This window comes from Manis javanica, chromosome 7 (assembly GCF_040802235.1).
Source record: "Manis javanica isolate MJ-LG chromosome 7, MJ_LKY, whole genome shotgun sequence".
NCBI lineage: Eukaryota > Metazoa > Chordata > Mammalia > Pholidota > Manidae > Manis > Manis javanica.
The window spans coordinates 73,161,985-73,176,590 of record NC_133162.1 but is presented as its reverse complement, the minus strand read 5'-3'; the positions used below and the strand labels follow the sequence as shown (position 1 = coordinate 73,176,590).

The 14,606-nt window shown below is 54.4% G+C and overlaps 1 protein-coding gene across 4 annotated transcripts in view; it reads left to right on the top strand.

Moving 5' to 3' along the window:
* RASGEF1A (RasGEF domain family member 1A) overlaps nt 1–14,606 on the top strand; it is a 77,155-nt gene that overhangs the window by 39,337 nt on the left and 23,212 nt on the right. Inside the window, exon 2 of one of the 4 annotated variants that reach the window (XM_037003079.2) lies at nt 1,853–2,135. The exons of 1 other annotated variant lie outside the window; for it this stretch is intronic. In XM_037003079.2, coding sequence (XP_036858974.2) covers nt 2,070–2,135 — 66 coding nt within the window. In that variant the 5' untranslated portion in view covers nt 1,853–2,069. Of the gene's footprint in view, nt 1–1,852; nt 2,136–7,638; nt 7,813–14,606 lie in introns of those variants that run through there. 2 more of the 4 variants (XM_017677706.3, XM_017677707.3) reach the window with 2 other exon arrangements.

The following is a 14,606-nucleotide window of genomic DNA, read 5'->3' as shown; positions in this document are numbered from 1 at the left end:
GTAACAGGGAGGACCTGAAAGGTACTGGGTGCAGAGGAGGAAGGAGAAGGATAGTTTGGAGGGTGGGAAATAACGTAAGTCTTGGATGTGGAGGACATATTCCCAAGACAATAAAAGCCAGCCTGTGCAGGGAAGAGGCCATCTGTCAGGCTGGCTCAGGGATCCACTTGCCTGCTGCCAATCAGCTCCAGCAGTGTGTCCCACATAGGGCCTTCTGGTCTGTCAGCTGGAGGAAGCTAGCGAGGTGTAGGGAGAGAAGCGATGAGTGCTGGGAAGGCATACCAGAACACGTTCCTGGTGTGCCTTCTGGATCCATGTGACACAGAGCGGAGAGGCTGCCTCTGAGGACCCAGGTGTCTGGAGGGTAATGCTCCCATTGCAGCCATGCTGTCTGATGCAGTCTTTCCTGACACCCAACCAGGAGGGTCCTCAGGCTTCTCTGACACTCCCTGCTGCCCCATATGCCCTGGGGGCCCTCCTTCTCTTGTTGCACCCCTGCTGGCAGAAGCAGGTCTCCCTTCTTCAGGAGCCTGTGACTGGGCTCAAGGACCGGCCCCCTGTGGGCTGTCCAGCACTGCCTCCCACCACGCATCCTCAGGAGCACTAAAACCTTAAGACCCGGTGTTAGAAAAAAAGTATGCATTGTGTGATGCTGATGACAGAGCTATTCATGCATGATCGAGATAGTGAGGAAAAGAAGAGCAAAAGGGGGCCTGAGGAGGGCAGAGGTCAGCACAGGCAGAGGCCCTGGTTAGCCTTTCTGTGCATGGGCCAGTCTGCCCAGTAGGCATACACGTGCACATGGATGCACGCAGGCACCTGCACACGTGTGTGTGTGCATGCATGACACACACACACTTGTGTACAAAGCAATCACATGCAAATACTCTCACACACATACATGTGCACCACATAAGGTCCCATGTGCACATACACACACATGCAGATGTGTTGTACTTTAAACCATGGCTGCTGCCAAGGAGTGGCTGTTCTCCTGTGAGGTGCCTCAGGGAAACCACTCTGTTGTCCATTTCTCTCCTGTTCCTATCAGGGACACTGGCCTCCTCCCTTGCACTGCTAACTCTTGGTATTACCTTTAGCACACATTTGGCAGAGTCACAGATAAAAAGGATGACTCAGGACTTTTTGTTGCCGTGAAGCAATGGCCCCTTGTTGATGGGCCTTTCCAGCTTCTCTACTTGCAGGAAGCTTCCCCCCTCCAGGCTGTGAGGTGGAGGCTCTCCAGGCTGTGCAAGGACATCCACCCTGTCCTTGTCCCGCTGTGCACTGGTCTATTCTCCAGGTAGCACAGGTGACAGGTGGGTGCTGAGGGCTTTGTGTGGGAAAGGGTCTCCCTCATCTTTCCCTTCATGCTTCCTGCCTTCACTCCCCCACAGATACTTCACTAGGCTCTTTCTGGGTGCCTGGTTTACTTCCTGACTTACTTTATCTCTGGGGAAGTTACCTGCCAGCAGCCTTCTACTGACCTCCGGCTCATCCTCCAGCCCTGCAGCTGCCGTGGGCCTCACTGGGCCCTCTGCCCTGAGGATGCCCTGGTGACTGCCCCCATGCCCTGTGTCCCCACCCTCGTCTCCCTGAATGGCTCCTCACTGTCCCCTCTGCATGTTTGATGGGCTGCCCATCAGTGCCATGGCCCAGTCTCCAATCTGCATTCTGATGCCATCTCCCAGAGCAGCACCTGCAGCTGCCAAGGCAGGATGTTGAGGATGGGACCCTGCTGCACCTTTCTAGCAAGGTCAGGGGCATTTGGTCAGGTCTGAGAGCTCCTGTTTGGAGGAAGGCCCCTAATCCAGGGTTCCCCCATTTCCTCCTGCCCCTGCATCTGTGACAGCTCCACGGTGCTGCTGAGTCCTGAATGGGGAGGCAGGTTGTGGACCCCTGGCCAGCGGAGCCAGCCCAGAGCAGCTCCAGAACGTGACCCCAGGAAGAGCTTCAAGACACCTCTTGGCTTCCAGGAGGTGGAAGCAGATGGATGGATTTTGGGAGCCTCGTGTGAAAAGACATTACAAATCCTCTGTGGCACCTTAACACATTTCCCGAAGGAGCACATGTGTACAGATGGAGATGCTGGTCCTCAGCTGATGAGAAGAGCTGTGCATTTGAAGGTTTGGCTGGTGAGTTGTGCTCCTGGAGTGCGAGAAGCAGGCTGCCCTCTCCAGGGGACCGCTGAGCAGGGCAGCCCTGACCACCCCCTACCACCACCCCCTGTGAAGCGGGGAGTGGGGCAGAGGGGCTGGCCAGCATGAAGGACATTAGGAGGCCCCCCTCAGCTACTGCAGGGTCTCATGGAACACTTGGAAGAAAGTAGTTCTGTGGCCAAATACCTTTGAGACACACTTGCCTGGTGTTCCCTTGAGAACATGGCAGCCCCACACAAGGAAGCCCAGCAGAGGGATGAGTGGGCAGGGAGCCAGCAGGCTGCTGCTTGCCAGCGGGGCCTGGGGGCTTTTTATCTAATTCTCACAAAAGCATGGTAAGGACTGGAGGGATTTCCAGCCCTGCTTGGATCTGCAAGATGCTGAGAAGCTCTGTGGAGAACCCAGTGCTCACTCAGTGTTGCTCCCCAAACCCTGCTCTCCTGCAGCCCTGGGACCATGGTACCCTTGGGGCATGCTGGCCTGAGGCCACAGATTCCCAGGAGACAGGCCAGTCCCATATTTGCGTCTCCTTCCTTTGTGGGCCTGGAGCAAGTCTGAACACTGTTCTGGGCCTCCAGCCCCTCACCCTGAGGCCGGCTCCTCTGAAGGCATGTGACCTCCAGCTGGCACTCCTCTGGCCTTGGGGAACAGAGTCCATCTGTCCAGGAGAGTGGTTTGTCTCTGGGTGGTGGTGAAGTAGGAAGTGCACCTGCTTGGCTCCTAGCCTGTTGATGGCAGAGTGATGGCAGAGCCCCAGTGCATGAGCAGTCTGCGTGGCTAGTTAGTGCCGGTTACCCACCCAGCTACATGCCGACAGGTGGGGGCAGCTCTCCCTTAATCTGCTGATATGTCAGGGCGAAAAGGAGAGCTGAGTCAAAGGGCAGACAGGCTGTGGAGGTTCCTGCCCAACTGCGGTCGCTGATTTAGACAGAGTGGTTACCTCTGTGATAGGAGGGCATCAGAAGGGTCTGTGTCTCCTCCCAGTTCTACACCCCAATACTTTTTGCTCCTGTGGTGCCTAAAATCATTAATGATTCATTTTCTTAGAGTGTTATTCTCCGAAAGGGAGTATTGATGGGACTGTGTTAGGAAAATGCAGAGGCCTATGTGGGTTCTCCAGTGGGCATCAAAACTCCCAACTGGCCCAGGTCCCTTGGGGACAGGGTCACCAGCCATTAAATTCTCAACTGTTGAAACAGAGAACTGGCACCCTCTGCCCTGGGTGTCTGGCACACCTGCCATGGAGTGTGCTTGGGTGTGAGTGCCACTCCAGGAGAGTCGACCAACCCTCTGGCCACACATGTCCCATGGATTCCTGTGAAGCACTCCTAGGAAAGGCTTCAGTAGACTGTTGCTGAGTGCAGGCAGCCCACGCCGCCCCCCCAGGGCAGGCACACAGCTTCTGTGTCCATGAGCCCTCAGAACTAGATACTCAGAAGTAGAACTAAACTTGCCAGGTGCTTGGTTCATTTTGCTTCATGTTTTTCCAACTGCCCAGTGAGTCGGGCATCACAAACCTGCTTCACACCCAGGAAACAATAATTCAGGGATGCATACCTCACCTGTCCCACTCAGGGCTTGGCTGAAGCTCCGCCTGTCCAGCTGCAGGGTGATGAGGCTGCGGAGGGGTGGAGGCCTCAGCAGGCTGATGTGGGGAGGGGAGTCCGTGCAGGAAACAGAGCCCTGCGGTCATCTGCTTACTCACCCTCGAGGTCCAATCCTGGGTGCCATGCAGACTCACCCAGGCCTGCTGGCAGCCTGGCCTTCTCCCCACCCTGAAACCTGAGCCTCTGGGGTCTTAGCTTCTGCTAAAGTCTTTGTTGCAATCCTCGTCAGCACCCTAGTGGGGGCACTTGGGTTCCAGCTTCCTCTCTTCTGCAAGGTCAGTAACCCCTCCTTAGGCCACTTTCCATCTTCTAAAACTAAGACCTTGCAGACTGTGCCTTTTTAAAGGAGGGAGCAGGTATTTTCACCAGAGAGGGCCTTTGGTCTTGGGGGGATGAGGAGAGGGAGGCCAAGGCTCCCAGTGTCCCTAAAATGCTCTTTCCTTCAAGTCATTTCTCCCGGTGTGGCCCACAGCAGACTTGGAAGGCTCTTGGTGCTCAGGTGAGCTGCCTGGGGTGTTATTTCTTGTTTTTTTTTTCTCTCTTTATTTTTTAAACATAAATTGTTCTGAGGTGTATGTACATACGCAAATGTGCATGAGTCATAAGCATGTGCAGCTCAGTGGTTTTTCAAGCGGATGATACCTGCTCTCATTGCTCTGCTGGGTGGCCACAGCACAGCATGCTGTGGTCTGAGCCATCGCGAGGCCTGCTGCCACAGACATGCACATGTGTCCTCTGGTGTGAGCACACTACCCCTGGGGAGGAGTTTCTCAGCTATCCTGGGCACTATGGGACTGTCTTCCCATGTGGCTCTACCCCCTTGGCCAGGAGTTTCCTCTGTGCCGTGTCCTCATCAGCACTTGGCATTTTCTGCATATTCATATTAGCCATTCTGTGGGTGTGCGGCAGTATCGTGCTGTGGTTTTCATTTCCCTTCCTCTGGTGACTAATGAAGCTGGGTGCTGTTTCTTGTTCATCACCCTTTGGATATCCTCTTTTGCAAAGTGCCTCTTCAAGTCTTTTGCCCATTTCAAAAAAAACTGAGTTTTCTTTTTTGATTTGTCTGAGTTCTTTATGTATCCTGGACCATAGGTCCATGCTGGAAATAGACATCTAAAGGTACATCTGCCTGCATGCACACACACACACACACACACACACACACACACACACACACACACACACACACATTTATTCAACAGGCAGGTGTCGAGTGCCTCCATGGGAAAATGTGTCAAAGTCACTGGAGCAGAGCTGGGAACACAGCAGAGACCCCATGCTGCACTCACAGAGCTCAGATCTCCCTGGGGGGCTCATCTAAGTAGAAAGAATATGTTCCACTGCAGTAACCGTGAGGAGGAAAGTTCTGTGGGAGAGGAAGTGCTGGAGTGAGGTTAACACTATGAATATGTCACTGAGGAGGTGACATGTTGGTGGGGACCCAGAGGGAAAGCAGCGGGTGGGTGGGGCCTTCAGGGGCTGGTGCAGAGCCAGGGGAGAGCGGGAGGCCAGAGGTCTCAGATGAGGGGCAGTCAGCTGGAGGGCCACAGAGCTCTGGCTTTCATTCCTCCCAGGTTTTGGGCAGAGAAGGGGCAGGACAGTCCCTGGCTGCTGTGTTGAGGGGGTGTGGGTGGAAGGAGAGACAGTAGCCAGGAGCCCCTTGCAGTAGGTCCAGCCGCCAGTCCCAGTTTCCCGTGTGTCCCAGGTGTCTGCACTAATGAGGATGTCCAGGGCCGTTGTCATCCCAGAACTGGGCTTCCCTGCTGTTTGATCTCCCATCCTCCAAGTGTCCTCTCTTGGCCAAGGGATGGTCAAACTGTTCCTGGCCCTATGTCCAGCCCACACAGTCTGGGGTATCCCTTCCTATGTGCCTCATCTTTCCAGAAGCTCCTGGCCATACCGCAGAAGGTTCATTCTCCACTTTCTACAGCTGACTCTGGCGAGGTAAGGGATTCCTGTGTCAGTCACCACAAGTGCTCCCTGCAGGACCTTGCTCCCTGTGCCTAGCCCCACCCATAGCTTCTAGCAGGGGAACAGCTCAGCAGGGGTCAGCCCTGGTGTGCCCATCCCCCCACCTCAAGCACCAGGAAGGATGTAGATACAGTTGAGATACACACATGAATGCTGAGGTCACACCTGTGAGCAGAGGAGAGCGTGTCATCCGTGTGTGCAAAGACATTCCTGCTACAGAGACAACAGGCAGAGGGGCCCTCCTTCCTTCTGGGAGACGCATCTACCTTATGGAGGTCCTGGGATGCTTTGTGAAATCTATGGGTGAGCGTGTGTGGGGAACAGCTCTGTGACCACACAGGAAGGCGCTGTGAGGCTGCAGTCAGCTCAACTGCCTCCTCTGGGCTGTCACATCTAGAGAGGCAGAGAAGGCTTGCTCTGGGTGCAGTGACAGCAAGGATAACTGTCCACAAACTGCTTGAAACACTGCTGTGGCCACATTAGGGCCAGATGTCCCACAGGGCTGGGATAGGCCTGAGGACTATGGGTAGGTGCCTGGCAGGCTTTCCCAGGGCAAGACCCCAGCCCTCATCTCTCTGGATGCTCTGGAGCTGTCTGAGGGAGTGGGGTGGCTAGGCAGGCTCAAGACCCAAGGGCCTTGGCTGGTCCTGGTGCCACAAGTCAGTTCCAGAGGCCACTGTGAACTCTGCACCCTCCAGCTGGCCTGAAATAAGATGCAGAAGCAGCAGGAGAGGACAGTATGAAAGCAGGATGGGGGATGTGATGAGTCACCAGTGTCTGCCTCCCTGGCCATTTCTGCCTGGTGTGTCCCCCTCATACCCCCAGGGACTGTAGCTCCCAGGGCAGACTCCAGAGTAGTGAGAGCAGGGTTCCAGTCCTAGTAGAGAAAGTGTGGGGAGGGGTGGGCCAAGCTCTAAGGAAGGGAGGCCTGTCTCCAAGCTCCTGCATCCTCTGGGGAAGGCTGGTGAATGGACCCAGCACGCCTCTCATTCCTCAAGATAGAAATAACTGCCCACCAAGACTCAGCCTGGTGGCTAATCTTGCTACTGGCAAGAGAGCAGACAGACGAGAAGGGGTGGGAACAGACAAGACTGCTGGGCAGACGGGTGGACCTCCTGGGACAAGGCTAGGCACAGACAGGGCACCTCTGTGCATCCCGGCCTGGGCTGGCTCATGAGCTTTCCTGGGCTGTTTCAGCCCCTCGCTGGGCACCCCTGCTCCTCCCTGTCCAGAGGATGTCCGTTCTTCTCAGCGGTATCTGCTGCAGGAGCCAGCGCAGCTCCCTCCTCCACCGCAGCCCGGGCTCTATGGTCCCCCACCTCCCCGAGAGGACGCTGTCGGTGCCTTTCACCTCTTCCATTCAAATTTTCGGAGCCCGGGCCGGGGCCGCAGCCGCAGCGGAGAGCTGCAGCAAGACCTGTGCCGATGGGATTTCTTCGGGGCGCGTCCCAGGTTGGGACGATGCCCTCTCTGTCTCAGCCTAGTCCCGCCACAGAGCAGCTGCCGTGCCCCACGTTCACCCAAAGAAATGCTGGAGCCGCGGTGTGGAGGGAGTGCCCCGACAGGGTAGTTGGCAACCCCAGCGCGGGCAGAGCTCCTGCCGCAGCTCGTGGGTGCAGGCGGGTCTGGGAGAAGCTCCCGGGAGTAGGGGCCGGGGGCTCTCGGCCAGCGAGTCTCTCCAACCCGGCCTTGCCCTCGGCGCCGAGCCCCGACCCACAGGGCGCCCCCAAACCGACGCCCTGCCACAGCCTTTGAGCTCCTGGCGACCCGAACTCAGCTCCCAGCCGGTGCGTCCGGCCCCGCCGCGACCCCCTCCCGGCTCCCTCCCGGCCCCCTCCTGCTCCCTCCCGTCCGGTTCTCGCCCCGCCCCGCCCAGGCTCCGCCCCGCCCCGCGGGAGGCTGCGGCCGGGTGGGGAGGTGCCGGGAGATCCGTGGACGCCGCCGGGCGCGATCTTCGTCGGCGCTCAGGGAGGAGCGCGGCCTCACGCGGGGCGCCTGTGGCGCCCGGGACAGTTGCAGGGACTGGGCAGCCAGCATGTTTCTGGAGTCCGAGGTAGAGCTGCGGCGCGTGGCAGGTGCGCGGCAGCGGGGCGCGGAGGCAGCGGAGTGGGCGCACTCACAGGGCAGCCCCTTGGTTGCAGCCAGAGCCCGGGGTTGGGGCTTCCTGCGCTGCCGAGCTCCGGAATAGGTGTTGATCCTCCCGTAGGGAGTGCGATCATCCCGAACGGGAGGGAGGGAGCCTGTCCTTGGGAAGCACAACCTCTTCGTGTCCCCCACTGCCCACTGCGGCCGCCTGGGGCCAGGTGGGCGGCGCCCAGGGCTCAGAGCCGGTGGGCGCTCAGGCCTCCACTGCTCTTCCTGGAATGGCCTGCTTACACCAGTGATCATCTATGGCTGAGTGGCACCTGCAAACCCGGTAGGGCCCCTGTGGGGTGATCAGACCCTGGGAGGCAGGAGTCAGCAGCCCCAGCGGCAGGGCTGGCAGGAGGGTGGCTGCCCTTGGATCGGCAGTCAGGCTGGGAAGAGCCAGACCACCCTGGATCCTTTCCCAGCCTTGAGGGGCACAGAACCACCTGTTTGCCCTGGAGGAGGTGTGGGGAGAGGGGGAGGTATGTGATGAAGTGGGCACGTGGGAGGTGTGTATGTGCCTATGTGATGTGTGGGTAGGAGTTGAGAGTATGTGAAAATGAGGGCATGTGTATATATGGGATGTGTGTGAGCGAGGGAGGGGGAAGTGTGTATGGGCACAAGATTGTGCCCTGTGGGCCCACAAATGCTTGTACACTTGAGAGTGGCCCTCCAGGTTGGGGCTGCAAGGACTGTGGGCTCCCAGGTAAGGTGCAACTTCCTAGCTACCTGAAGGCATGCTGAGAACTCGTCCTGGAATTAATCCTGAGCATGAGGCAGTATTGCATTTCCATGCCTGTTAAAATGCTCCCCTTGAGATGGACAGGCAGTGTGGTTCAGAGGCAGGGTGCTGCGGCTGCTCCAAGCCCCCTCAGCATGTTGCTGACTGGCACAGACCTGGGACCTCAGGCCCAGGGCAAATTGTGGGTGCAGACGAGGGCCTGGCTGTGCCAAAGAAGCAGGACTCATTTGTTCCTTCATTCATTCACTTATGCAGCATACATGTCTTGAGCACTTGCTGTGTGCAGGCTCTGTGGATTCAGTTTCATGGAGCTCACCTTCTAGCCAGGGAGGCAGGAAAAAAAGCACAGTCAATAAAACATGGAATGTTACATGGTGGTAAGTGCTAAAGAGAAGAAGTAAAGCTGGAAAGAGGACCAGAACATATTAAGAGTGCATGGGTCAGGATAGTTTAGGTTATCCACAGTAAGAAAACAACTCCCCAAACCCAGTGACTTACAGCAATACCGTGTAACTGCCACTCATGTGCCCACCCCAGGTTGGCTGGGCCATGCTCCAAGCATTCCTCACCCAGGGCCCTGGGCTGACAAGTCCCCTGACAGAGGGGAGAGAGACACCTGCACTAGCATTTTAATACCCCAGTTCAGAGTGCCACATAACACTTCTAGTTGACGTTCTTAAGCCAGATGGGTCACATGGCTCCACTCAGTTTCACTAAGAACAGTAATGACAATTCTGCTCAGCCTGGCCAGCAGGGGACCTACACGTTACACTGGCTTCCTGCGAGGGGGTGCTGTTTGTACTTGGGTGGGGTGGGTGGGGGAGGCATGTGTTTGATGCCCTGACAGAGGGGAGAAAGGAGATCAGTGACATTAGGAGGGGAGGCCATACCAAGAAAGGGCTTTGAAGAGGAAGTCACTTCTGTCCAGGGGCCAGACTGGAGCAGAGGGAGGGGAGGAAGAGAGTGGAGCCAGTGCAGTGGCCCAGGGGCTCAGACAAGGAAGGGAGCAGCTGGAGGAGCAGAGCAGGCCTGTTTCAGATATACTCTGGAGGTAAAATGAGAGGCTTTGCTGGTGGCAGAGATGGCACGGAGGTAGGCCAGTTCCAGGAAGGGAAAGGATGCAGGTGAGTGTGCAGGGCCCTGGACATTTGACACCCTCAGGTAGATGCTGCCTAGGTGGGGTGGGCAGTCTAGAGGTCAGGGAGAGGTCTGGCTGGAGTGCTAATATGGGGCCCCAGCTTGCTCCATCCTGTGGGCCCCTTGCTGCCCCCTGGCCATACTGCTTACTTTGGTACCTGCTGGCTCTGGACAGCCAGGCCTTGGGCCCAGCTTGCTCCAGGAACCACACCCTGTCTTGCTGGGACTGCCTGCTGGTGGGGGACCTTCATGTGAGTCCACCAGGGCAAGCAGAGTAAGCTGAGGTGGCTGCAGCATCTTGTGTCGCCTTGGCTACTGTGTGTGTTGGAGGCTGACCCGGCACAGGAGTGCTAGGGTAGCCCCAAGGGTGGGTTGCTCCCCACCAAGCACAGGGATCACAGTGATGTAGTCTCTGGGGGCTGTGCAGTCTGGAAGGGTCACTTGGAGGAGTCACACACTGGCTTTGGGATGGGTAGGATTTGACTCAGGAGTGAAGTGGCCTGAGACAGAGCTGAGGTACTTGTGAAGCTGCCTGTGCCACTCCTCGGAGCTCCTTGGGCCTCACCCTCCAGGGGAGCTGCTGGTGAGTGAGCAGAGGCGGGCTGGCTCTGGTGGGACTGTGGTGTTAGCCACCTCGCTCTTCCTTCTAATCCACCAGAAAACCCTTGGTCGTTCTCGGATGCTCACCTTAAAATCACCTCCATTAGGCAGCCCTCCCTGACTTCTCCCTACAGAGTTAGTTCCCCTACTCTCATGCCTCCTTAGCACCCAGCACTGACCCCTGATGCTGCATTGCTCACACTGCACCTTGGGGTTACATCTGTGTCTCCTGGCAGACACTGAGGTCCCTGGGCTCTTCTATTTTCAAGTGTGCGGCACAGGTCAACAGGGCCTTGTGGATGTTTGTTGACTGAAACAGTAAGGGAAAGAACAAATACGAGGACTGGAAATAGCCCATAGAGACTGCCTAGTCCTGCTTCTTTGTTTTACACATGTGGAGACTGTACCCAGCAAGGGCCATGGCTTGCCTGTGTTCAGCTAGGAGGTCAGGAATCAGAACTGGTTCCCAGGCCAGGATGCCTTTACTCTGCTAGGTTCTGGGCTAGCTGGTCCCTGGGGGTTCCAGGACAAGAGGGAATCCTGAGGCAGACAGGCTGAGGGGCCTTTGGGTGAGCAGTCCAGTGGGAGCATATGGACGATGTGCCAGGGTCTCTGGAGGAGGAAGGCACCAGCTTCTCTCCCCTCTGGAGCCCCTGTGGATCCCAAGGGCTCTGGCCCTGTGGTCAGGTGTCACCAGTTTGCCAGTGGGGTTTCTCTGGCAAACCCACTGCTCTGTGTCTCAGCCTCCAGAGGAATAACCCCACCCTCACTGTCCCCCTCACACCTGCCAGCCTGGCTGGGGCCAAGCCCATAGCATTTCCCAAATGTCACTGTGGCTGCCATGAGAGCCGCCCCCTGTCCGTGGTGGCACCGGAGAGTGTGAGTTACAGGACATTTAAGTCAGCTCCAGGGTCTCCTTTTACCCTCACGAGGTCGCTGTTCCAGTGACACAAGCAGAAGCCTAGGCCTGAGGTCTAAGGCTGCTGCAGCTCCAGGAGCCTGGGGAGCTGACATTCATTCTGGGGCTGGCCGACCCCAGGGACTGGCTTCCCTGCAGGCACCAGAGCCAAGGCAGCTCCTCAGAAGAGGGATGGCAGGTTCCTGGAGGAGGCCGGAAACTGGCAGTGCCCGGCCCAGACGCTGGAATGGGTCCGTGTCCTGGTCATGTGGCCAGGAAAGGGGCTGCAGGCCGTGTGGCTGACCTTGGCAGCAGAGCAGGACTGCTGCGGACAGTGTGGCTCTGGCCAGTGGCTGGGAGATCTGCACAGCCTGGTGGTCCCAGGGACCCACACATCCAGGCTCCTGTCACACACATCCCTCCCCCTACTGCCGCTGGAGCCGACCTCAGGGCGCCTGCTCTACATGGGCTGAGGGGGGATGTCTTTGGGGCTGGGGACTGCTGTACCTAGGGGAGATAGATAGGTAAACTATTGATTTTTTAAAATATATGTTAGGTAATTGGTAATTATAGTCTCTTATTAGTTTGAACAGATTTTTAGTTTGGCTTCCTGGAAAACCCAAGAAATAATTCATATTACCTGCACATAAGGAACGTTCTATTTCTTTATTTCTAATGTATCGTTTATTTATTTTCTTACTGTGTATTTTTAAAGGCACAAAGAAGCATTATATAATAGTTGTCCTTGGCTTGATCTTCATTTAATGAGAAGGCCTGTAATGTTTTCCTGTGAAGTCTGAAATTGGCCCTAAATTTCAAATAGACGTTCTTCCTCATGAACAGTACACTCCATTCCTGCATTAATTGCCAAGAGTGTACACCAAGAATAGATACTCAGTTTCATCGAAGGCTGTTGTATATCTAGCAAAATCATCAAATTTCTTTCCTCCTTGGACCTATTAATGTGTTGACTTCTTAGCTTCTCTGATCTAAATCATCCTCATGTTTCTGGAATAAATCCCACTGGGTCAGGCTCCATTGTGCTTTTAAATGCTGCTGGTATGTTAGGATATTTTTCATCTATATTCATAGGCCAGAATATATCCATACTTTTCTATTAGGGAACATATTTGTCACATTTATACATCATGGTTATGTTAGCTTCATAAAGTGAATAGGAAAGGTTTTCAATATGAATTGTGTAGTTGAAATAGTTTAAATATCATATAATATTTTATTCTCCAAGGCTTGAAATAATTCATTTTGGAAACTGGCTCAGCCAGCACTTGGTTTTATTTTTCCCTGAGGTTCAGTTGGTTGATAGCTTACTCAATTTGTACTATGGTTATAGGTCTTTTGGGGTCCTAAACGTTTTTGTCTATTTTGGTTATTTATGTTTTCTACATAAAATCCCAGTTCAAAATGCTTTCAGACCTTTTAGCACAGATTTATAGTCTATTCTTTTAAAGTTTCTTCTCCATGTCTGTGATCAGATTACTTTTTACATTCCTAATAGCTGTGTTTTTGCATTTAGTCTCTTCCTCTTTTCTTCTTTCCCTCTCTGCCAACCTCCTTCTTTGTTTTTATTAGAATTGCCAGAGGTTTGACTTTTTAGAATTTTCAGAGTTTTATCTTTTTAATTTGTATTTTCAAATTTATGTTGAATTTAATCAGCAAGTTCTATTCTTTCCATCATTAAATCCACTAACTTATCTTTTCGTTTCTCTTTCTTCCAGTTTGCTTTGTTGTAGGTCTGTATTGCTTAGAAGCTCTTTTTGGCTTTTTGAATCAAGTGCTTAGTTCACTCGTTTTTGTTTTTTCTTGTTTATTTAAAGTATATTGAAGTCTGAATTTTTCTCTGAGTACAGCTTTGACCATGTCAAATTTCATAAGGAGTTTTCTTATAAGGATTATTTTTCCAAAGTGTTTGTAATTGGAGTTTTGATTGCTTGTTATCATGAATATGATTTAGGGAAGTTTTTTTTTCAGGTGGGTCAATTTTTTTTGTCCACCTTTTGTTTATGAATATCCAGCTAATCTACATTATTCTGTCACCTGTACACTTCTGTTTGGGGACTCTATCCAGGTTTCACTGGTGATATGATGTATGAACAATGTGAATGAATATTCTGGATAGAAGAATATGCCTTTCTGTTTTCAGGGCATGGTATTTCATGTATTTGTCTCTTTGTGTTTCCACTCCCCCATTTCTAGAGAATGCACTGCAGTAATTTCATTCCTTTCTACCACTCATCTATGGGGATCTACCACTTGTCAGGGACTGTAGGAAGTTCTAGTTGTGGGTCACTCTACTTATCTGACTGGTCCGTGAAGAGGTTCTCGCTGCATTGTGCTTGAGCACCCGGCCCATTTTCTGGGCACAGTAGGGCAGGCGAGTTCTCAGAAGTTTGCCTTTCATGTTCAACCCTCAGCAGGAAGAACCAGACTGCAGGAGAGAAACCTGGGCTGGCTTCCAGCTCTGCTCTGCTGAGCCATGTGGCCTCCGGCTGTCCACAGTCTTCTGAGCTGCACCTCCTCTGGAAAGGGAACAATATGCCTTGGAAGGCACTGTGGGGCTGTGCAGGATGCCCAGTAGGTGGAAAGCCCTCTGTGGATGTCATTCTTTGGTAGTGAGGTTGCAGGGAGGCCTGAATCTGGCTGTCCTAAATGGGGCCCTTGGGGGCACATGCATGCATGTCTGGCCCTCAGACCCTAGCCCAGCCCCCTCTTCCCACTGCAGTGCTCTGCTCACTGGTCCTGCTCTGCACACTTTAAACAGGTGGCTCCTTCTGGGCCAGGCCTTGTGCATCTCACAGGAGTCCTGGCTGGCTTTTACCTGTCTTTGCTTTGCACCTGCTCTCCCTTCTTCTAAGGCTGCGCTATGGTCCTGGGTTTCACGTCAGATCGTGGTAGTCATACTCACTAGGATTTGAATCCCATCTCCTCCACTTTGAAGCTGTAAGACCTAGGGCTGATGACTTTGTCCCTTTGGGCCCTTGTTCCTTTATCTGGAAAACAGGATGGCAGCTTGCATGTGGGCAGCTTGTTGGGGCAGCGTGTGGGGAAGTGGGACATCCTGGGGGCGACAGGCAGCTATGCTGCTGGTGCCCCGGGAGCTGGCTAGGTTCTAGAAACTTGCTTGCAAGCCCTCGGGGCCAGGGGACACAGGGCATGTGGCAGGTAAGTTGCTTGTGGACAGGGAGTGGCACAAGGAGTGACAGACAATTTTGTTGGAAGTTAAGACATGTGTCCTGGTCCTGTTTCTGAGAGGCTGTGGCCACTAGACAAGGCCATGGCTCTCCAGGCCCAGCAGGAGCAGAGAGTGGGGGCATCCCCATCCTCTACACACAGCTGCTGCAGTAATC